Consider the following 23,607-nt stretch of genomic DNA (forward strand, 5'->3'; position numbering starts at 1 on the left):
ATAAATAAACTTGAATAAACTTAAAACTACTTTGTACTTTCTTCTTCTTCTTCTTCTTCTTCTTCTTCTTCTTCTTCTTCTTCTTCTTCTTCTTCTTCTTCTTTCAGTTTCTGTTAATATGAAAACATAAAATGAACTAGAAATCAATAAAATTAAAATCTCTTTGAAAAATAATTAGGAAAAAGAATAATTTTCATTTTTGGATAAAACTCATGACCTACTGTTATTTTCTCAAATAAATTGGCAAAAAAGGATATTCATTCTCATAACGGTAGTTTTATAATTAATACAGGTAAATATTCAAAAGTCTGCTCATTCGTCCATAACCTTACAGTTGAAATCTGACGATGATCATTTCTCCTGAACATCCACTAGATGGCAGTGTAAGATCACAGTACTGGCGCACAGCACCGTTCAGCATCCTCTCTGATTCCTGGTGACAGCGTTTAATGCTGAAGATAATGGTGGTGGGTGGGAACTATAATTTAAATTGTGACCTTATGTTTTTTGTTGGTTTGTTTGTTTGTTTGTTTGTTTGTTTGTTTTTTAAATCAACTTAGGCCTTTGTCTTTTTATGAGCTTGTTCTGGTGATTGAAAAAGAGAAGTTTCTGGTCTAAAGCAGCACATTAATTTTGTTTATAGAAATATGTAGGTATTTGTGACTGGGGATGGTCTGTTGTTTATGATGTAAAAATTATGCACTTCTTGTTCTCTGACATGAGGATACTCAAAAAAAAAAAAAAAAGATGGCACTGATAAAATATAATATAAATATAGCTAAATATAATATATAAAATATTGTCTCACAGATGAAACTGCTCACACTGCAGGCATGGGGTTGTGAGTGGGCCTAATTTTCTAATTTGAATTTATTATATATAAATATTATATGAAGTTAAATATTTGAATTGAGGAGTTGCACCCCACGATCCTTATGGATAAGTGATTTGGAAAAATAATGAATGTATGAAATTGATGAGGAGTGATGGTTTGTATCTGTAATTCCAGAAACTGCAGAATGCAATCCTGATGGGCAGGAAATATTAATCAACTTTAGCTGGTTTTGCAAAGCATTGTCCCCACACTTGCATAAAGATGTGGCTTCCATTCATAAAATGGTGTGTACCGTGAAAGTGTGTGAGCTCCAGGCGGGGGAGCGGGAGCCCTGCTCTCCCCAGCACAGTCTCTAAACACACGTTTTCCTCCTAATCATGCTTTGGTGAGTGTGTCATTACGCACAGCCAGTATGACTCAGGGCTGATATGACTATAAATTGATCACACATATACCTCTAAATCAGTCCACAGCCAGATCTGAACCAAAACAAGTTTTCACTCAAAATATGAAATACTGCATTGTAAAGAAATCACACAAGCACAATCAGGTTGATTCAGCCACAGAACCAAGTGCATCAGTGCATTATTACAGCTGAGCGAATGGCTGTGGCAGGCACAGGGATAAACAGGTCTAGCAGGGGCAGCAGGACCAGTTCCAACAGGGGCAGCAGATCCAGGTCCAGCAGGGGCAGCAGGACTGGGTCCAGCAGGGGCAGCAGGACTGGGTCCAGCAGGGGCAGCAGGACTGGGTCCAGCAGAGCCAGGCTGTGGATGCCTGTGAAAAAAACAGATCCAGAAACTGATGCCTGGAGGTACCATGGGCCAAATTCAGTGAGCCACTTGTGGGGGGAGGTGGTCACCTGTTAATGCCAAAGACAATGGTACTGACACGCTCAACCATTAACATTTAAGATTAGGTTTGTAATATTGCTGCTGCCAATTTAATGGTTCTGTAGATTTATAAGAGCATAACCCGATGGCCTCCACAGTGCCAATTAGTGCGTTGCAGCATCATTCCTCTGAAATCTTAATTGGGCCTCTGTATGAATGAGTGTCCTGGATTAGGGCACATGTACCAGTGCATGTTTCTGGAGTGAACTAGACTCCATGTGCACACTGAATAGGGTCACAGCAACACAAGCTCCCCTGTCCTGGAGGCTTTCCTGCAACGGTCAGACTCCGGCCTTGTATGATTGTGTCGATCACAGTCATGCTATTCCTAAACAGGTTGGGAATGATGCAAACAAGTTAAAGCCAGGAATGCGTACACATACCAATGGGAGTGTTTCATTGGTGATGTTAAAACATGTGAATGTGACTCTGCAAACACACAGCTGACTATGAGAAGGGAGGTGAAATTACCTCACACTGAAGGACACTGAAGGCAGGAGGAGATTGTCCACAAAGGGTCTGGTTGATCCCCCTCCAAACCCTGTTCTGCTCTTCATTAGGGAGCTCAGCCGAACACACAAAGGGCCTGTTAAAGATAAACAGCCTCCACATTGCCTAAATTATGGACAAGAGGTCTGCGATTAGAAATTCAATTAAATGCCAACCAGCTGATTCTCTGAATTCTTGAACGATTGCTGCATCGTAACACAAAATAACAGTCTGTCCTTTGGTACTCACTTGGTTTCTGTGCACTTGGACATCCAGTGCATTTATATCTGTGTGGATGTTGGACACATTTCCTAATGGTAGCTTCACAATGAATGTCAGGCTTTTTTCTGCAATGTGCCGAGAATAATAAATGAGAAATGAAAATACAAAATGACAGATTGTGAGGAATTTCAAGCTGTCCACTAGCTTTCTAGGAGTCAAGAGAGACGGAGGAGAACCTGGACCAAAATTTGGACACTGTCCGAGTTCTCCAGAATCCACCGACAGAAACTGCAGCTCCATCTTATACACACCGGTTCACAGCCCTGCCTGTACATGTGTTTGTGTTTGTGTTTGTGCACGTTTTACACCAGGCATTGGCTACTGAGTACTGACCGTTAATGTGTGTGTGTGTGTGTGTGTGTGTGTGTGTTTAGCAAGCCAAAAGCAAACCAGTGATGACAACAAACAACAACAACAAGTTTGTGGTCATGGGATGATCATTAAATCAAGGCTAATTTACCTAATTTAAAAATAAAGTATCACATGGTACATATAGTCATTATGAAAAATCTGTCTCCTTGGCAACGTAAACAAACCATTTCCCCACTGTTTTCCACCCAGTTGTTTTTGGAGCCGTATGGCTGTGAGCTCCTCTGTTCTAGAAAATGTAATTCTTTAACAATATTAGTAAGAAGGCCAGCAGTTTGGCAACGTTTCTAAAGCTAATGTTGTGCAATGGCCTTTTCTCTGGCTGCCAATAACATCTTTAGGAGGTAGGTCTTGTCCTTACGTGGTCCATCATGTACATGTCCCAGATACAGGGATGAGATGTTGAGATGAGATGGTTGGTGCTGCTTCGTCCCTCCAGAAAGTCTGAATCGAGGGACAAATCCAGAAAACATGACCATGATCTAGACTTCTGTTTAGGTGTGGTAAAAAAGCAGCTCAGGTTTTTCCAACAATCTCCGGGATATCTGTGTTTCCCAGGCATTCAGTTAAACGTCTTCGCCAACTTCAATCTCCAGTTTCCTTTTCCCAAAGTTGTTTTACATAATCTGTAATATCCCTATTCAGTAGTATGATGCCATGGTGTAACTTTCCTATAAGACCTTTGTCGGTGTCTCTCTTGGATTAGCACCTTTTACCTTTTTACTAAAACAATCACGAAGCTGTAAATAACTGTAAAAGTAATGCCCACCAAACCTGAAGTATTAAAATATCTTGCATATGGATGTGATACCAGAATAGGTCCATTGTCTGTATCTATGGTTAACCTCTTAATCTCTCCTGGAGTTGGAAATGTTTAACCACTTCCGCCCACACTGTCAGTGAAAGATTCACCTGCTGAATCTGCGTCCGTAACATTTCCTTCTCCTTGCCAACACGGCCAAGCAGTGACCGCATTGGCATATCTATTAATGTTAACTCTGTAGTCTTTTTAATGTTTTGAAATTTTAATGTGATCCCGATTTGAGGACAGGACTCTCAAGAACACTTAGGGATTTAAAGACGAGCGGCAGTCTCACATGACACTGCGGGCTGGCATCAAAATGAACATTAAGCCACCTGCAAACCAGACACAGTGTGAGGGAGAAAGCATGTAAAGTGCGTCACTGCATGTCAGCTGGTTTGTAAGAGCCGCCACGCCTCACAAAGCTTCCTCTGTCAGGCGAGGGTCTGCCTGAGATCTGTGACTCAGCTCCAGCTCATCCTGATCTGTCTTTCAGAAAACAAGCCTCTTGTGTCGGAGAGCAGCCTCGTTCTTCAGGACGAAAAGCTCTGTGCAGTGAAACTTTGGTGAACAACAAGGACGAATATAACATACAGAAATGTCCTTTGACGATGTTCTGCTTGACGAGTGATACTTGGTTGCTTATGTGACTGAAATCCCAGCATCCTGCACAGTGAATTAAGAAACGAAGAGAAGTGTCTGACCCCAGGTGGCATTACAGTTCATAAAATATAAGATACTAAAATGGATCAGACTATATTCTCCAAATGCCGTGAATAAAACAGCAATTAGTGGAAAGCAGGGTGGCAGGCTGATGTGTTGGGGAGAGCGATTTCATGTCCCCATGCACAACCACGTTTTCACTGGGATGGTTAAGATCCGAGGGGAAGAAATATGCTCAGAGTGAACGGTGGCTGTGCATTGCTTTCAACAACAGAACTGCAAAAATAAAAAAAAAAAGGGCTGCCCACATTCCTAATGATCTGTGGTTCTATGTTTGGCTCCGTCACATGTGCCGTCCAGTGCCTCGGCCGCCGGAGTAGTGGCCTTTGCAGAGACACACGAAAACATGCATTAGGTTAGCTTTTCCACACAAGAAAAAAATCACAAAAAGTGAATTACACAAAATAGCTGCTGTTGCTCACAGGGAAGTGCTAAAAGGCAAAGATTTCCTGTCAGGATCAATACAGTGCCATAAAACAAAAATTAAAAAAGAAAGAGAGAAATAAGGCAAAAAACACAAATTCCCTGGGTTCAAGAAATACAATTAGCCTGCAAAAAGAAAGCCCTGATGCAGAAAAACAGTGTGCTTGTTGAACAAGTACACGGGAGCTGTTTATCTTGACCTTGCAACCAACTCAACAGCATTCCAGTTCATGCTTAGAGACATAAAATCCTTTGAAAAACCAAATGATTTAGAAAAACAAACGGGCAGGTTGGCCTCACGAGTTTGGGCTTTGCCATAACCGATCTGCACAATTTATACAGTCATATCATATCACCTGGAACTCATTCACTGAACACACACTCATTACAGGAGTTTTTATTTCTAGGCTATTTTTTTTTTTTTTGTTTGTTTGTTTTACATTGCTTTGATATAATGTCTGATGGAGGAACTCTGACAAACCATTAAATAATGTTCAGTGTTGATCATTGGTATCTTGAAATATCTTAAAATAAAAAAAAAGAAAAAAAAAACAAACAAAATGGAAGAGATACAAATACAATGTTACAGTAAAATAACAAGACCCAGTAATACAACATATACAACATAATAGGTTGCTGCTCCGGCTGTAGTATTACAGAGAAACCTCCACTGCTCTTATTAAAAATGTTATTAAAGTATAGGCAGTGTGATTTATGTATCTTACTATGAAAGGCAAACAGCACAAACACTGCTTACCACAAACCAAATTATTTTCAACAATTTTTAAAAAAATTTTTAATTTTTTTTTTTTCAAGTTTTTAAAGTTTTTAATAATGCAGACATGAAAAAATATACCTGAGAATAATGATGATGACTGTAAAAATGTGCACTGCAAAACTCTGCGACAACAATAGTCGTGCAAAGTGATATTGTGACTGTGCAACTGGGACCAGAAGTTGCATGTTTTTCCATAACCCTTAACATTAAGCTGAAGTTTGCACGGATATGAATGGCCCTGAAACGCTGGAATGCTGAATAGACGGCATCTCGATTACAAAGGGAACCCGTTAAACTCAAAGGTATCTGCTGTATGTCAACAAAGACACTGAAGCCCACAGTGACATACTGACAGTGGAAAATCTTGGGTAGTTTTTATTTTCTGAACGTATGTTGATACCACTCTGTGTTGGTAAAGAAAGCATTTCCATCTTTAGCCCAGGCCTTTACTGCTTTCCACAACCACATAATCTCAGCTAAATGTAGACTATAAACCAAAAGCTGTCCTTAGGAAGTGCATCAGTGAAATCAATGAAATGAATAAGAGTTCCTGTTGCCGAGAGGAGTTTGGGTTGTTTTTAAAGTCTCCATGAAATGACCTCACTTGACTTCTACCTCCTGTAAAACAGAGCATCTTAAACAGTGACATCATCCTGCACTAGTGGGTGTAAATTAAAATTTCAACCTATAAAACCTTCACAAATCTGTTTCTCTCCCAAACTAAGATCCTGCTGGATTAGGGTTAGGTCTGTCCTGCACCATGTCCCACCCAAACATCCTGCTTCAACAGGAAATACATCAAATCAAGAAAGTAAGAGTCCTAAAGGTCTTCCTAAGACATGGGCATTTGATTACATTTGATTCCACATTTATTAACTGGGTGTGGTTATACTTATTACTAAATAATCCTAAATGTTGCTTCACTCTGAGTGCACACACACTGCCATGTTCTTGTGTCTCTCCCAGTAGTGGCAGTCCTCTGGAAAGCTGCATGCCGCCGTGCTGGTCTTGTGCCGACTGATGGCGTGGACCACAAACCCGTGGAGCTGCTCCTTCAACACATCAGCCACTGCCTTGGCATTTCCCTTCTTCGCCTTGTCCTCCATCACCCGCTGAATGCGGCCGCGGGGCACCGGCTGGGGTTTGGTGCTGTATGACACCACCAGGTTCATGTTGCTCAGCGGGGGAAACTCAAAGCAGTTCTGCCCGCACACATGGTGGAAGTCTTTTCCAGCCCGCTGGTTCCCAAAGAATTTCCCTGAATCACTAATCAGTCGCACTGACCAGCTGACCCAATCATACTTGGTTTTCAAGAACTCTTTAAGTTCCTGGGCGGTATCTGCAGGATTCCCTTCTCCCTTCTCTCTGAAGAGGCGCTGAGCATCCGATCTTGCATGCTCTGGGAAGGATCCCACACACGACTCTATGGTTGACTTCATCTTGAACTCTACTTCTTTCATTTTGATGCTCCAGTCTCGTTTTTTCTCCTCTTCTCCGTCTGGCCCCTGGTTTAGGGCACAGTGGCCCAGCAGAGCAATCAAGCCCATCAGGAGGAGCTTCTTCATCCCAACACAGAAGTCCTCTAGAAGGCGTCGGTTCCCTGCTGCATATCTACAAAACAGAGGAAACGTTTTACACTACATTCAGATTTGGTAGCTGCCCTAGCCAGTGCACTCTGAATCAGACCACCAGTCGAGTTGGTGTGGATGATGAGTCCTACAACACATGCAGAAATATAAATTGGATGTTTAATATGGTATCTCTTTACCTTTCCACCACATCTAACACAGACTCTCCAAAGCTGCTGTTCCCCATCAGAGCATCATACAGCACGAACAGATTCTTCTCTCCTCCAGCTTTGACAAACTGATCCAGAAAAAAATTCTTCTTTTCCCCCTTTAGCTCCTGTTTCACTCTCAGGATGTCGGTGAACATCTTGTACTGGTACCGTATGTCGTCCTCCACAACTGAGTACTGTAAATCCTGTCTGCTCTTTTCCATCTCCCTGTAGAGGTCCTCCAGTTGGGTAGAGAGGACATCAAGTTTGTTCCTCAAAGTCAGGAACTGCTCCTTGATGTAGGAGACCTCTTTGCTCTGAATGTTTTCCAAGGCCAGTCGTAGAACAGGGACGACGGCCTCAAAGAGGGGCAGGAGCTCCCCCACGGCGCTGGCCAGCACCTCAGGCCCCTTCTCAAGCATGTCCATCACTGCCTCAATGCTCGGCTTTTTCTGGGCCACCGCCTCCAGTGGACTGGTCATGTTCTGACAAATAGAGACCAAATCTGTTATAAAATATTGCAATAACATGAGGAGAATGCAGTACTGTAGATTACAATGAAAACCTTTTATCTCCAGTCTTTTGGCAATTCATTATGCAAAACTGAAGAACGTTCTCCTTTCAACCTATTTCGGAGATTCTCCAGTGTCTTGTTTTGTGGACTTACAGACTGTTTGTCCTCATGGAGCATCAAATTCTACTGGATGTTACAAAAGAGGCTCGGAAACATTTCCACCTTTAATCTCTTTATACAAATATTACATAGAATCATTTTAACAAATCTTGCTCTTGATGTCACTGTTGGTGCTCATGAATGTGGATTAAATGCACTTTGTCCTTTGGCTCTGTGGTTTGTTTTGTTTCAAGAACATTCGCTCATTGGCCACTTTATTAAATACAATCCAACTGTTGTGCCATAAATTTTCCTCTCCTGCTGCCTATAATGCTCAGGTTTTCTTGTTGTCACAGTAACAGAGGTGTTTATTCACTTCTATGTTTGGCATTGAGCTCATAGTTAGTGCTGCTGTTGGACTGGACTGCATTTTATTAAGAGATGTTTCCACTATTTTGTCCCATTCATTGTACAGAAGTAAGGGAGGACAAAAAATTAGAAACACCTCTCAGTATAATGCAGTCCAGTACAAGACCTCTGCAAACTAGAACCTCAATAATAAACACAGAATTAAAGTGACACATTCTGCACAATGTCAACACAGACTGAACATTATAAACTTTGTTAAAAGGTAGAATTTCAGGCAGAGCTGCTGAGCTGAGCTGCATCAGACTGGACAGCTGGAGCTGAGACAGGGACACTGACTGTATGTTAGATGGTTGTCATCATTGTGGTCTCTACATGTTGCATTGAATTTTGCGTGATTTAAACCCAGTTTCAGCGTTCAGTTGTCAACTTTAGGTCTTATTTTTACTCCACGAGTTGATATTATTAATATATTTAAAAAAATAAACCTTGGTAGTATCTAATGGTAATCTGACCAAAATGGGCACTTCAGTGACAAAATGACACATTATGCCCTGCAGTGTGTTTATGATTCATAACATTTCATAAATCTACTACCTGACATCAGTTATCATGTCTTGTCTACTCAGATGTTTTCAGTATTGTTTATGGATGGAACCCATTTGCTGCATAATCCAACTTTGCAAATAAATAAATAACAAAAATAATAATTAACTGCACAGGACATCAACAGAATTTTTTTACATGCAAAATGCGTTTCCATGTTCTATGTAATTCAAATTAAGACAGCTAAACCAGCCAAATGAATAACTGATATTTCACACCTTATAAGAGACAGACCTAACAGTGTAATTACGCCTCAGGAGAGATAAGAAGTCTATTTTTCCTCCAGGCCTACCTGCAGTAAGAGCTGCTTTTTCTGTACCTGGGAGAAATTGGTCGCAGTTTGAGGAAATCCGCAGGTTCTCTCATCCACTGCTGAGTCGAGAACTGTGCAGAGAAGATCCATGGAAAGAAACGATGCGCTCCATTTATATGAAATGCAAAGGAGAGAGAGAGAGAGACAGAGAGAGAGAGAGAGAGAGAGAGAGAGAGAGAGAGAGAGAGAGAGGGAGGGAGGGAGTGAGGGGGACATATTCACACCTGATTCAGCCACATCAGTAAAATAAAGGTGACATAAGAATCTCTCTGGTAAATTGCATGGGACATATTTCAATGTATTTGTGTGTATTTTATTTTATTTTTTAAATTATTATTATTATTTTAATTTTTTAAACCAAACACCCAGTTTGATCTGGAGAAATCACTCTCGGCGCATTGTGCAGGCCTGTGCTGGAAATGTTTCCCGGTTCATGTGTTCGTATTGTAGCTATTTGCTGTGTCATCGTTATTATTTATGACTCATCACTGGATAATTGTGAGGCTTCTGGCTTATAATCTGTTTGTGTAGGCTGCATGTGCCTCAGCCAAATTTGATGAATGCATGGCGAGTAGTCTCCTTTGACAGCAATGCTGTGATGAACTGAGGACGAGTTTTAATCAAGACATCTATATTCCCATCATCTAATTATCACATCCATTCCTCATTTTTTTTTTTTTTTTTTTTTTAAAAGGAACGTGATGCGAGTGAGATGCTCCGCACCAAAGCTTGAAGGCAAATAGGCCTACCCCAAATCACTGCGTCAGACATGGGAGCTGTACATAACGATCTTACAATATCCGGACTGAACCTCATATTCATATATATATAGGCCTATATTTTTTTTTTTTTCATTAATTTATTAAATTATTTTTATTTATTTATTGTTGTAAAGCATAACAACAAGATATAATTTAACCCATCTCTGCCCAACAAGGCAATCGTTTTTCAAGCCGGTGTGTGAATCAGTCCACTGCACAACACCACGAACGGCAGCTGGTGACTTTCACACGGAGGGCTGCAGATCAGACTTACATATGGGGCAAACTAAAACCCGAAGTCCAGCAGGTCCAGCGCAGGACTCTGACAGGCCGCACTGAGGCAGGCAGTGGAGCGCTCCTGCTGCCAGTTATGTGTACAATATGAAACAGAGGGCTCTGTTTTAATGATCTGAGCGCACAGTCTGCAGAGCGGGGCGCAGGTGGATTCAGGGTGTGTCCAAGTCACTTTCGCTATTTTACAGGCAGTAAAAAGGCTGGTTGCTGCAGGCTCCTGGTTCAAAAAGCTTGTGCTGAGTCTCTTCATTAATCCTGTCTGTGTTTTGAGCGTAACATGCAGTAAACCAATCAGAGCGCTGTCTCCCATCCCCTTTAAAAGCCAGGTGTGTCACACCTTGGTGAGTTGCTGTTATAATGGAAGCTTTTCCAGGTAAGAAGGAAAGCTTCTCTGCAAAGGAGACGGGTCTGCTCATGCATGAAGTGAAAGCGCGTCCCTGTTAGTGGAACAAGGCATCCACATATGCGTAAAGGCGTCCTTGTGCGCGTCACAAACACGGTGTGCGCGGTTTGGTACTCGCCTGTGTAGGCGTGTGCTTCACTGTCTTGATAATGAGCTTCAAATAGCAGAGAAACCTGCAGCACTGACTTCAGAGCTGCTGTTTGTTGCTCAGTCACTTTCAACTGCCTCAAGACAGCAACGCAGCAACACTGCAGCTGAGCACCGCTCATTTTAAGAGCAACACACCCATGGGCGCTCAGATGGACACAGAGACTTTGCTGTTTCCACAACGTGAAAATGACAACTGAGCCGCTTGGAAACTAGAAAAAACACTTGAGTCCCGCTTGGAGCAGCTCTGCAGGGTGGAGGAGAGGGCTCAGAGTGCCCGGAGCTCGGCGCAGGCTCGCTGTGACCTGGAGATTTTTGGTAATTTCATAAGCCAGAGGTGAAGTTGGAGGTGAAAGGGGCTGGGAGAGGTGGAGTTGATGATCAGGAGGTCGGCTGGCACTCGCACTCCCCGTCACATGCTGATACTTTGGCGGGGAGGGGACGAGCCATGACCGGCTGTCCCTGTCCACTGGGTCCCACACCAGCCCAAACTCTGAGAGAGGTTTACGACTGATAGCGTCCATTCAGTGTGAGATAACAGTGGAAGCATGTGCCTGGTCTGGGAGGTGCTGCAGCTGCGAAATATACACCACCCTTAATATCAGGACCATAGAAATCAGGCAAGCCTCGGGAATTTAAACCCCCAGTAAATGATTTTAATAAAACTTGTGACCAACGTTCCTGTGACGGGCACGTTATGTGTCTTGTTGATGACGTAAACAGCCCTTTAAATAAAATACACGCCCCCTCCCATCCCTGTGTGCAAAATGTGTACACGACATCATTTCATGTTTACCCACTTGTGCCCATTAAATCACTTAAAGTCATGAAATATGAAGCCGAAAATGATGTTAATAATCTATTTAGGGGCTTTAATCATTGAATGGGCTCAAATTGACGCCCCAAATAATAGGAGGGTTAAGTATGCAAATCTTGGATGTTTACCAAATCCTATTGAAACCCCAAAATAATGAGATATCAGTCATTTTCATATACACAAATCATTATTTATAGGGTGCTCTCAATAGGGAGGTGGCTGTCCTGAACCCTGTCACACAGATGTAAGTTTGTGAAAATGATACTGAAATGATTTTTCTGCTATTGTTTTAAAAAGATCTTTTGATTTTTTTTTTTTTTTTAAGTGAAGCTGAATTTTTTTTTTTTTTTTTTAGATTTTCTCCTCTTCTCCTCTTACTTTAAGGAACCAAACAGCTATTTTCTGCAATGCACGTACAGCTGCTCAGAACTGTGCTCACTAGGAGCTATGAGATAAAATTTAAAATTTAAAATTTCAGTTTCATAAGAGACAAACAGGAGCTCTCAATCCTTCACCTGAGTGACATAAACACAATTTTAGTATCGTTATGCAAATCAAAAGTGTTTTAGTATGAACTCCATCTCCCTACTTCAACCAGCTGAAAAATAATACTCACTTAAAGGTGCAGTCCACGATTTCAGCGAGAGGTGGTTGATTTGAGCTCATCAGCCAATCAAATTACACTTGTCTCCCCTCAGAGGTCACTCACCTCATGTTTCACCCATTGTGTTTCTGTGCAGAATTATGCTGATGTGATATTGTGGGAAAACAGAATTTAACAAACAGTACGGCTGCAATGTAAAATCAAATAAATTATTAAATCATTAGTTGCCTGTAATTTGTTTCCCTCAAGCAAGAAATGAACGCTGTCACTGTCCTAGGAAAAAATGTCATCCCACCGGCACCTACCTGTCCAGCAGAAAACAGGCCAACAGTGTATCGCTCTTCATCCTCCTCCTCTTCTCCCTCAGTGGCAGCAGGTGAAAGGCGACCCCAGGTTCACTCTGGTTATGGAACGAGTTTTGTCCGCCTGGCGTTTCTCCTCACCAGATTTCCTTTTTTCCACCGTCCACATCCATGATTTCCATAGCTTCCTGCTGGATGCTGTGCTGTCAAGCTCAGGGCAGGGTCTCTGCAGACACACACACACACACACACACCAACACACACTTCTGGAGAGTCATTATTGATAACAGAGAGGGATTATTGTTGTATGAATCTATACAATGTTTTTTATTTTTTAGGAAAATCCCAGACCCCCTGCCCTCTACCTGGATTCTCTTGTTTTGCTGAGCTCAGGACTTTTCTGGGAGGAGGATGAAGAGGAAGACGATGAAGCTCGGCAACAAATCTTACCAACAAATCCTACTCATTCTGCTTTAAAAAAGGAAAATAAATAAAGGAATATACTTGACCCTAACCCAAGGTATTAAAAACTATTTAAACTATAATGTCACTAACAGACCTCAGGTTAAACCACTCTATTCGTACCGGCTTTACTTGGAAAGAGTACTACAAACTGCTACCCAAGTAGAAGTACTGTCACTCTGCTGGTATTTGACTGCAGTAGAAGTAGAAATACACTGCAAACCACATACTTTTAAAGGGTCATTTTCATGGTGCAGCTTTTATTGTGAAATTCGTAGAACCAGCAAAGCAAAAGCAGGTGCCTCTTCTCATCTCGTCTGACCGAGCTTTTATTCTGAAAGGTGCTACAGTCTGTCACTGATGTTTTTTTTTCTCTCTGTAATGGATCTGATTTGAAATGTAGTGAAGCACTCTTGCATCGTGGAGCAGTGAGCTGTGATTGTCTTTCATCAGAAAATACCCGACAGTTTAAGGGCTGACAGGAGGCTGGGTCTTTTGGGCCTCCTCTTCAACTGGAGAAATGCAGTATTTGATATGAGTTTATTTATTTCACTGAAAGTTTTCCTCCACTGTCTCACATTTACAAATGACGGTTGAGTTTTTGGTGATGAAAATGGAAGTGCATGTTCCTGTTGAGCCCTGGATGACAGATGCTCAGCAAACAGCTATCATGGAAGTGTTTTTCAGTTCATCTCATCCTATTTCCCCTGAAATGGCAAGAAGTGACAAGCTGAAGAGGCATTGTTCTTGAACTCCAGTAAATTTCCTCAGTATAGCTCATCAGATTGTATAGTTTGGTAGTGTTTACAGTGCCAGATGTGGTTATTACAGTGAACCAAACGTGTTATTATTTAATTATTTTACCCAGTTTAATCACTAAAAAGTAAGCAAAGTGAGTTAGGAGTATGTACAGCAACTTTCTAAAATTTTGAAATGAAATTTGGTTTTACACACACTCAAGGTCCACTTCATCAGGTCCAGCTGTGCAGTTCAGCTCAGCAGCTCTGCCATGAATTCTAGCTTTTAATAAAGTTTATAATGTTCAGTTTGTGTTGACATTGTGGATAAAATTGTGTTAATTTAATTCTGTGTTTATTACTGAGGTTGTAGTTTGCAGAGGTCTGCTACTGGACTACATTATATTGAGAAGTGTTTCTAATTTTCTGTCCCTCCCTATTAATATACAATGAGGTGGGACAGAATAGTGGAAACAGCTGTCAGTAAAATGCAGTCCAGTCCAACAGCAGCACTAACTATGAGCTCAGTGCCAAACATAGAAGTGAAACTGTGATGTTTGAGGTGGTTTTACATCCATATGACAAGGCAACCTAAGCTAAGTTTGAAAAGTGCATGTCATCATGAATATAAATGGCTTATTTTGTGAAATTGTAATAAATGTACAGGGCCTGGCACACGCACACACAACCACAAACTGAACCACAAAGCAATCTTTCTGTTTCTAAAATTCATTTCTGTTTATTATTCCTTACCAGCAGCATTAAATCAATCAAAAATACAGCCAAGGCATTGCTAAACTGGTACCAGAGAAACCACTGCCATCACGTTAAGCGCAAGTAAAATGAATCGTGTCGTTAACTGAAGCTAAAAATTGTCTCTCAGCATTTCCACATTTCTCTAGAAACTCATCAGAGAGATGAAAGCTGTCCCACAAGTACCAAGAAGTAAAGTGTGCACTGCTGTCTTGGAAGAAGAGAGAAAACTGGATATAAGTGGGCAGAGGTGGAGAAGTGAAAGGCCTGCAGCTGCCGGGTCATGACTTGCAAGGTGCCTGTTTCCCAAGACGGAGACTGTCCTCTTGCACACTTGTGTAATTGGACTTTCTACTTCTCTTTCTATCCTGCTAAATCCAGTTTGATCTCCTCTGTCGTTTTTTTCTAGACATTTTTTAGAAATTCAAAGACCGTATGAAGCTCTGTCATGAAACACTGGCAAAATAAATGAGTTCAAAATGAGCAGAAACTTAACAATACTTTTGGTTACTGTTGAGAGAATATGGGAACATGAAGGAGGACGAGCAGAGGAAGAAACACCCCTCCCCGTCTTCACTTGCACATTTTAAGCGCCTCCTGCATCTTCTCTTGCACCTCCCTCATCTTCTCGGCCCACTCCTCTCTCAGATCCTCCTCATCGTATCCGTTGATGGCGGCGTAGCCCATGAGTGCGATGAGGCCGATGGTGAACAGGTAGTTGAGGCGTTTGCAGAGTTCCTCCATGGTGCAGCGAGCGCAGTCGGTTCCTTTCGAGTACTCCAGATAAAACCCGAGGATGGGCTTGCTGAAGACCTTACTTTTCCCAGTCACGCCCTCATAGAGCCTTTCCAGATGCTTGGGGCCCTGGTCGATGGAATATCTCTCCTTAAAGGCGTTCCTCTTCTGCTCGTGGAGGTCCGGGTCTCCCTGCATCATGTCCAAGTACATTCGGAAGTGGTGGCGCAGGTTCTGCTCGGCGGTGGCGTACTGGCCGTCCAGTGTGCCTTTCTTGATGCGCAGTAGCGTTTTGTGATGCTGCTGGGAAAGCTGGTCCAGGGTCTCGTTGACCGAGCTGAACTCACGCTGCAGGGTGCGGATGTTCTCGTCGTCCAGGCCTTGCTGTATGAAGCGGATCGCGGTGCCGGCCACACCAAAGCAAGGGTGGATCACGGATAACGCCGAGAGCGCTGACACTCCCGATCCGAGGATTTTCCCAATCAGCTGCCGATTGCTTTTGTCCTCAGGTGTCTTCTCTGACATCATGAGGATGTTCAGGTCAGAGTGTAAAGATGTCAGTATGGATGTCTGTGTGAAAGAGAGAGAGAGAGAGAGAGAAATTCACAGTCATATTAACAGTTGATAGAGCATGAACTGTAATCACATAAAATGCCAAATGAGAGGATCTGGGAACAGATGGTTTTACAAACCAATTACATTCAAACAATTTATTAGATTTATTAGACTTTATTAGACTTTATTAATCCCTCTAGGGGCAACTTGTATGTACATAAAAAACACAGTGACATACAGACAACAGTAAGTTATGTATAAGAGCTTAAGTATGAAATAAACTCTTAACATGTGAAGGATGGGAGGAACAGACCCATCAGGGATAATCACACAGACTCAGGACAGGTGTGGGAACCGAGAGGGGCAACAAAACTGACCCTGCGTTCCAGTAGCCATACTACCATACCATTTTAGTAGGCAATAAAAAAAGAATTAGCATGTCCCAATATATAGTTTGTCAGATGGAGTATGCCAAGAGTACCAGGATGTTCTACTACACCCGGTCAGATTTCACCGTATGCATGTCAGCATGCTTCTCTGGCCGTTCTGACCCACAATCCTTTGGCAGTGGACGTTACGTCGCACTGACTGAGCTGCGTGTACAGGCCACGCCCACATACGGACGACAACAAAACTCACATATCACACAAAACTCGCTCAGTGACAGCAGAAACAACAGGAGGACAGAAGATCAGAAATATGACAGATGACAGCGCAGTATGAAACAGCACCGCCATTTTGACAACAACATTCAAATGTGGCGCTACGGACGGTGGAAGTGAGTGGATGGGTATGGTATGTAGTGTGTCCCAATATACACATACATACTGCATACTACACTACATACTTTGTAAGGGCAGCTGCAGTACATACTAAAAGTAAAAAGTAGAAGCATGCGATTTGGAACGCAGCCTGAGTAACAGGACACGGGGGAAAACACTAATGAGCAGCAGCGCAGGGCAAAGACAACCACAGACCACAAAGCCCAAAAATACGTTCAACAAAAGTCTAAAACTAGAGTCCAAAATACATAACCATGACATAAATAGACTGAATAAAAACATATAAAGTATCAGTCTAATATAAGGGTAAAGGGATCAGTTTGGTAAAAGATAAAGTTCCATTAAAAACAACCTGAGTGGCACTTAGCAATGTGACTGAAGAGGGGATGAATGATTTTGAGTAGCAGGTACAAAGTGCTGACGTCTTGATGCCAAAATTCACCAAACAGGACGGGAGCAGAAGAGGCTTTAAGCATTGTGGAGGATCTGCTGGCTACAAAATGAATTCAGACGCTATTCCTGGCACACCGTACAAAACCTAAAAGCAAAAAGCCCTGTGGTAAAGCTGGCTCGGTGAGCTGCTGGGCCCGCGGGACAGGCGGTCACAGCCTTCCCTCGGGTCTCACTGGAGGCTTTTGGACTGAAAATCACTCCGTCACAATGCTCACTCAAAAGCATCTTAAGGATGTTATTAATCATTAAAAAAAAATTGATTGCAGCCATGATATCAAGTTTAACATGTTTTTATTCATGGCTTTTTTTTTTTTTTTAAATCCCAACACTGAACTTCTACTGATCTTCGACAGAAAATTTAGAAAAGACCAGGCTGACCTAAAGAAGAAACCCCTGTACAGATGTTAACAGTGTGCAGACCTGCTGTGTCCTCCTGGGAGTGTACTGTCTGTGATCGGTGTTGATTTGGAAAGTGTGTTTTAGTGTTTTTTTTTTTTTTTTTTTATCAAAGTTACAGAAGTATTAGTGTAAATGTCTAGTCAAAATGTCTGTTTTTAAATTTGAGGTTTGAAAACTTTTTTTTTTTTTACACTTCCTCCATGTATTTCAGTGCACAAAACTGGATCAAATACTCAGTGAGATAAACACATGCATTTGCTTTACCGTCTTTACTTTTTCTCCTCTGCACTTGTCAAGTGTTTCAACAGAAATACTGCCTCCACTACATTTGCCTTCCATTATTTTCCACTTCCCAGGGGATAAAATGTGCATTCTAACTTGGGACAAGAGGTGAAAATGATCTCTCGAAACTGCACTAGAAAGATGCAAAGAATTTTTAAATAGAATAAAATTAAGCAAAAAAAAAAAAAAAAAAAGATGAATCAGTAAATATATAAATATGAATAATCTGTGAACCATGCCATCTCTGCTACTGATGTGCCATGACAATTTAGGCTGGTTTTTTTTTTTTTTTTTTTCTCCACTTTCCTGCATGTGCAACCAAGCTGACAGGAAAAGTCTCCAAGTTTCCACAGTTCAAACTCAGCTTACCAGTGTTAGAAAATCAGAGCCAAAAAAAAAAAAAAAATCTTCTTTTATATCATTGTTATGATTATGATTATCGTTAGAGTTGTTATTAAAAAAAAAAAGAGCAGATCCACAACTCACCTTACTCCCTACAGTGTCCTGTCGGGTACAATCCAGTTATTATTAAATAGTCCAGCTGTACCTCTGAGCACCAGCAGCTCTGGAGTGCATACATACATACATAAACACATATATACACACACACATATAAATATATATACACCCCCAATATGCATAAATCTCTAGTCACTCCCCCTTTGGAAGTCCTCCATCCCCTTCAAAACGTCCATGGAAACCCACTGAGGCTGAGGGGCCGGCACAGACTCTGACAACGTCCCGGAAACACCCCCCATCCAGAGAGATGCACTCTGGGAAAACAGGCCAGCAGCTGGACAGGAAGCACCACCTCTGGCTGTGCTGCGGCTCTCTATTTTTCTTTTCCTCATTTAATTGGCTGAAAAGCTAAATATTCTTCATAATGGGGCCCATGCAAACTTTTTCAATTATATTGCGCTTTCAGAAATGTGTTGTCGCAAACTGCAAAAGACGCTCGGCTGGAAATAATCCAGATTGCATTGTTTTTTTTTAACTCAGGTGCAGAGCAAAATATCAGGCAACACCCATCCTGAGTTATTAGTCTGGGTGTTATTAACTAAACCTTTTAATTTTGAATTTAATTTTAATTTATTTATTGTTATTTACAGTACACTGAAAAAGGGATAGGTTAAAATGTGTTTACAATTTGGAATTAGTGGATTGCAGAATGAAAATATAATAATGAAAATCCTACTTCTTATTGTTGCTGTTGTTGTTGTTGTTGAGTAGTATCATTGTTGTTTAGTATTTTTAGTATTACTAGAATGCAACAGGGATGGTGATATGATGAAAACATGGTTTAAAACATCAAGTGGAGAGATTTGTCCTGTGGAATGACAAGCAACAGAGATGCTGAGAGGTGCAACATTAAACTTCAGGAAGACTGAGCGTGCATCACTCATTCTCCATCTTAACTGTATGTTGATTAACTGTGTTACAATGTGGGAATATCAAAATGTAAATCATCTATGCAAATGTGTATTACAATTACATTAATTGTTTTTGCACTTGTATGTTCTGTCATTATTGCAGAATGGAAATAAAATAAACATCATTGATCCAGCAGGTTGTACCAACAGCTTGTTATAGAGAGATACATAGAGACAAATAGTGTGTGTGTGTGTGTGTGTGCGTGTGTACACTCATTGTTCTTTCTCACGTGTTTCATGTGAAATGTATGTTCATGTTTTATACTGAAACAGTTGAAATAAAAATACAGAAACTCACACACGAGGGAAAACTGCAGAAGAGGCTGAAAGGTTGATAAAACCCAGCCGGCCTTATCAGAGTAACTTCCTGTTCACCGTTAAATAAGAGCTTTCATTAACATGTGATGCAGCTCAAATAAACTGTGCAATCAGTGAGGCGACCAAGGAAGAAAAACATTAAGAAAAAATACTACAGACATGCTGTCTAATATTCAGTTATCATACATTATGTGTAGCTTGCACAGTAGCCTATGTAGCAGATGTACAGCCTTCATAAATGAGCTTTAACCACCGTAGGCTAATAGTCTGTAGTGGTGGAGCTGTGGATGATAATCTGTATGATCATTTCCTCTGTAAAAGTGGTTTGGGCGGACATGACAGTCTGGACTGATGATCCTTCTCCTCAGGAAACGAGCAGCGGGCAGGCAGTACTGACTCATATCACTCATCTGATGGGACTTTTTTTTTTTTTCTTTTTTTGCAAGAGTTGAATTTGTCCGAACGGAAACCTGAACTAAATTATTCAAAAATATTTTTGAAAAAAAAAAAAAAAAAAAAATCACAATTGGGATACCTATGAGGATGCTTAAAATGTATTACCTATATTTTTGTGCTGTTTTTTTTTTTTTTATTTTACTTTCTCAGTTGTTTTTTTTTAATTTATTTAATATTTTATATCATTTTGATATATTTTGTAGTTATGTCTTCAAGTTTATATCACTTTCACAGTCCGAAATGGTGTTTTTTTTTTTTTCCTTCATCCTTTTTATTTAGCACTTTTAGGAGTTGTTCAAAATGTGGTTGGTCTGATTCTGTATTCTGCATTCGGCTTATTCGCTCCATAGAGTGGTGAGGTCCCGCCCCTTCCGGTGGACCCCCATGGGACCTTTCGGAGCAAAAAAAATCAATGGCGTTCAATGGACAGAAAATAATTATTTTCTGATCCCCCCGTCGTTATGCCTTGGATTACACAAATGTTGTTTATAGGCTTAAATGATAATTTTTCATGTCAAGAGTTTGACCGTTTATTGTGCCATTGTTCAGTTAAATGCTGTTGAGAAAACACAATTAGAAAGACTACATGCTGTGTTGCATATGTGACGTCACGTCATTGCCCTTTCCCTCCCCTTCTTATCCAGATTCAAGTCAAGATGCCGGTGTGTTTTGTTCCCGATTGTCCGCCTCACCCCTCGACACGCGCGTCTCTGAGGGCCAACAGAGCTCTGGGCTGGGTGGGAGGGTGAGCGGACCCCGCCGTCGGGCGGAAAAATTCGGAACTTCAAAAACTCAGCGCAGAGCAGAGAAATCGCCATGTCTGTTGTAGGCTTCCAGTGCAGGTGGTGACGTATATCATTCACGTGGAGAGCAGCGAAGAGTTGTAGTTCACAAAGCGGGCTCACACAAAACCTAACATTATCAAAATTCTTCGCACTAAATTGTAGTCTTCTTTGCGTGAAAAATTATCTTTAAATATCACAAACAACATATGTGAAATCCATGGCACAATTCAAACGGGACCAGAAAATAATTTTTATCCACCCATTGAATCGCATTCATAATTTTTTGCTTTTGAGGACCCATGTACTGGAAGTGGAAGGGCGGGACTTCACCACTCTATTTGAATTGGACTGTCCGATGTGCTGATGTCATCAGCTTGGTGTTGATGAAGTAGGCACATGGCAGACAGAGGTCATAAAGGGCCTGGATTCAAACCACTAGCCGCCCCCTCCCAAAACTATCAACCCAACCACAACAGCAAGCCTCCAAGAATCCCCAGGATCTGCACCCACCAGGGTCCCAAAGAACCACAAACCCCACACCGCTGATTAGACCGGAGACCCTGTGTCCCCTGGTCGAATCCCATCTCGATGAGATAAGCAAAAGCCAGTGGAGCAAGATCGCAGCTGGCACCAGGGTTGCCAGGTTTGTGAGACAAAAGCAGCCAAACAGCAACTCAAAACCAGCCCAAAACCCGTCCAACCTTGTATAACAAGGGCCCAAAAATCAGCCCAATAAAGTCCAACAGCATTGCTATAACTGCAAAATGCACTATAATATCTATAAAATAACACCATAAACATTAAAGGCAATTTCCCGAAACAGTTCTTTCACCTATTTAATTCACAGTATATCAGAACTTAAAATATAATATGGGATACCTTACTTCAGCTGAGTGGTGCTGATGATGTGATTGGTCATGTGCTGAGTGGCCTCACACAGCATTGGCATATGATTTGTCTGTGGAGCAGGTGACATATGTGGATAGTTTATATGCTGATCTGGCCCGGAGTCAGTTTGACAGGATTGGGGTATAAACATTGGGTCATTTAAAATATGAATCTTTATTCATGTCTGCCCAAGCCCAACCCGCGGACAAAATTTGTTACCCGCGGCAACACTTAAAAAGTAGCCCAATTTGGCGGAAAAAACGCGGACTTGGCAACCCTGGCTGGCACAGTAGATACAGAAACAGAAAGCAACCTTGCCATCATGCGTAGCTGTCAACATTGGGATTTGAAAATAAGGGAAAATTTTCGCCACCATGTCGCGGGCTTTCGCACCACCCCAACCAAGCTCCTTACCTCTTACTTTTTTAAAGAAGTGTACAGACACTTTAAATTACCACTAGTAAACCACTTACAATACAAACTAAAAGATGGTTTTCACAGCTCCCACTTCCTGGAATTAGGTGGGCATTTTTATTCCCTGTCCTTTACTATTGGGGGAAGTGATTCATCAGCTCTGCCTGATGATTGTAGGCTACTGCAGTCAGGCACATGATAATCACTAAATCCAATAGTAGAGTGCATGATAAGATAAATATGCTCACCTAAATTCAGGAAGTAGTGGAGCAGTGGAAATGGTCCATTACCTGCTTGAGATTGAAATGGTGTGCATATTCCTGCATTATGAAAGCACAAAAGGGCATTTAAATAAAGCACATTTATTCATTACATGCTCTTTTCATTTGACATATTTACAATTATTCATTACATGCTCTTCATTTGACATATTTACACATTTATTCATTACATGCTCTTTTCATTTGACATATTTACATATAGTGTATTTTCATGTAACAGTAGTTGAACGGTAGCAAACAGTAGAACAGTAGCAAACAGTAGTTTAATTAGATATGTACATTAGATTTCCTATTTTTGCCAGTTTCTGCTTCCTCCCAACAGTCATGTGTCTGTGCAGCTAATGTGGTACCTGCTGGCTCCAATGACTACATCCACATTCACATGCGCATGGGTTTGTCCCACCCTACGTTTCTTTAAATAAATAAACATAGCTTTTGATTTTTTGGCAGCAGGTGGTCTGTTGTTTTCCTCAGCCATCTTCACCGCGTCAAAGGGAATCTGGACTGTGTCTCACTCGCCTCAGGCAGGCTCGCACTGCCAGTTGTGGTGTTGTCATGGTGATGTTTTGAATCTCGCAACTATGTTCAAGCGTAATTGGGGCGCTGCCGCGCTGTACTGCCACCTGCCTCGCCGGAGGGGAAACACGGGAGATTTACGGGAAAATCATCTAAACGGGAAGACAGCGGGATGGATGGGTAAAATACCAGAGTTTCCCGGGAAAAACGGGATGGTTGACAGACATGCCATCATGTGCATGGATATAATTCAGTTGGTGTACAAAGAAGTCCTGGAGGTCTTCCTCCGTACGACTCACAGGAACATCACCATGCACAACAACTCCCCCCAGGCCAACAGGGGATCCAGCACATCCATAGAATGCATGGATCTCCCTGTGCTGGAGGCCCACATCCACACAATGCTCGCGATTCACTTGAAAAGTGTTTTGCTGATTGCCTTGACATACAGGACCACACTTCCTTGTCCTCTGAAAATGTCACACAATTTGTTGTTAGAGAAGAGGCACAGACATTCAATTCTTCAGGCCTGCAGACGGACCAGACTGAAGCCTCTGTTGTCCTGCAGCTCTGTGCACCACAAGACGCTGGTCCGAGTCACACACAAAGCAAAGAAAGGAAATTAAGGATTGCAAAGAAGTTCACCAGCCGCATAGTGAAAAATCTCAAGACCAAGAGTTGGTTGCTTTTCAAAGGCCACAGAAAGGGCATGGCAACTGTTCCATTGAATATACAAGATGCTACTCTATGTGACAGTGCCCGTG

The 23,607-nt window shown here is 41.6% G+C and overlaps 2 protein-coding genes across 2 annotated transcripts; both read right to left on the minus strand.

Moving 5' to 3' along the window:
- Positions 1 to 6,514: 6,514 nt before the first annotated feature.
- LOC115379155 (protein rapunzel-like) lies at positions 6,515 to 7,853 on the minus strand. Its single transcript, XM_030079876.1, has 2 exons — positions 7,363 to 7,853; positions 6,515 to 7,205 (listed from the first exon to the last, which is right to left on the minus strand). The coding sequence occupies exons 1-2, from the start codon at positions 7,851 to 7,853 to the stop codon at positions 6,515 to 6,517; spliced, it is 1,182 nt and encodes a 393-aa protein (XP_029935736.1).
- A 7,269-nt stretch (positions 7,854 to 15,122) lies between these two features.
- Positions 15,123 to 15,809, minus strand: LOC115379197 (protein rapunzel-like). Its single transcript, XM_030079917.1, has one exon. It carries the CDS (start codon positions 15,807 to 15,809, stop codon positions 15,123 to 15,125), a length of 687 nt encoding a protein of 228 aa, XP_029935777.1.
- Positions 15,810 to 23,607: the final 7,798 nt, after the last annotated feature.

This window comes from Myripristis murdjan, chromosome 20, assembly GCF_902150065.1.
Source record: "Myripristis murdjan chromosome 20, fMyrMur1.1, whole genome shotgun sequence".
Classification (NCBI taxonomy): Eukaryota; Metazoa; Chordata; class Actinopteri; order Holocentriformes; family Holocentridae; genus Myripristis; species Myripristis murdjan.

What these genes read in the sequence shown, in the direction of transcription:
- LOC115379155 (XM_030079876.1), bottom strand. Translation starts at nt 7,853, where the DNA reads ATGACCAGTCCACTGGAGGCGGTGGCCCAGAAAAAGCCGAGCATTGAG. An exon ending in GTGTTAGATGTGGTGGAAAG is followed by an intron (nt 7,206 to 7,362) that starts GTAAAGAGATAC and finishes TCTGTTTTGTAG; the next exon opens with ATATGCAGCAGGGAACCGAC.
- LOC115379197 (XM_030079917.1), bottom strand. Translation starts at nt 15,809, where the DNA reads ATGTCAGAGAAGACACCTGAGGACAAAAGCAATCGGCAGCTGATTGGG.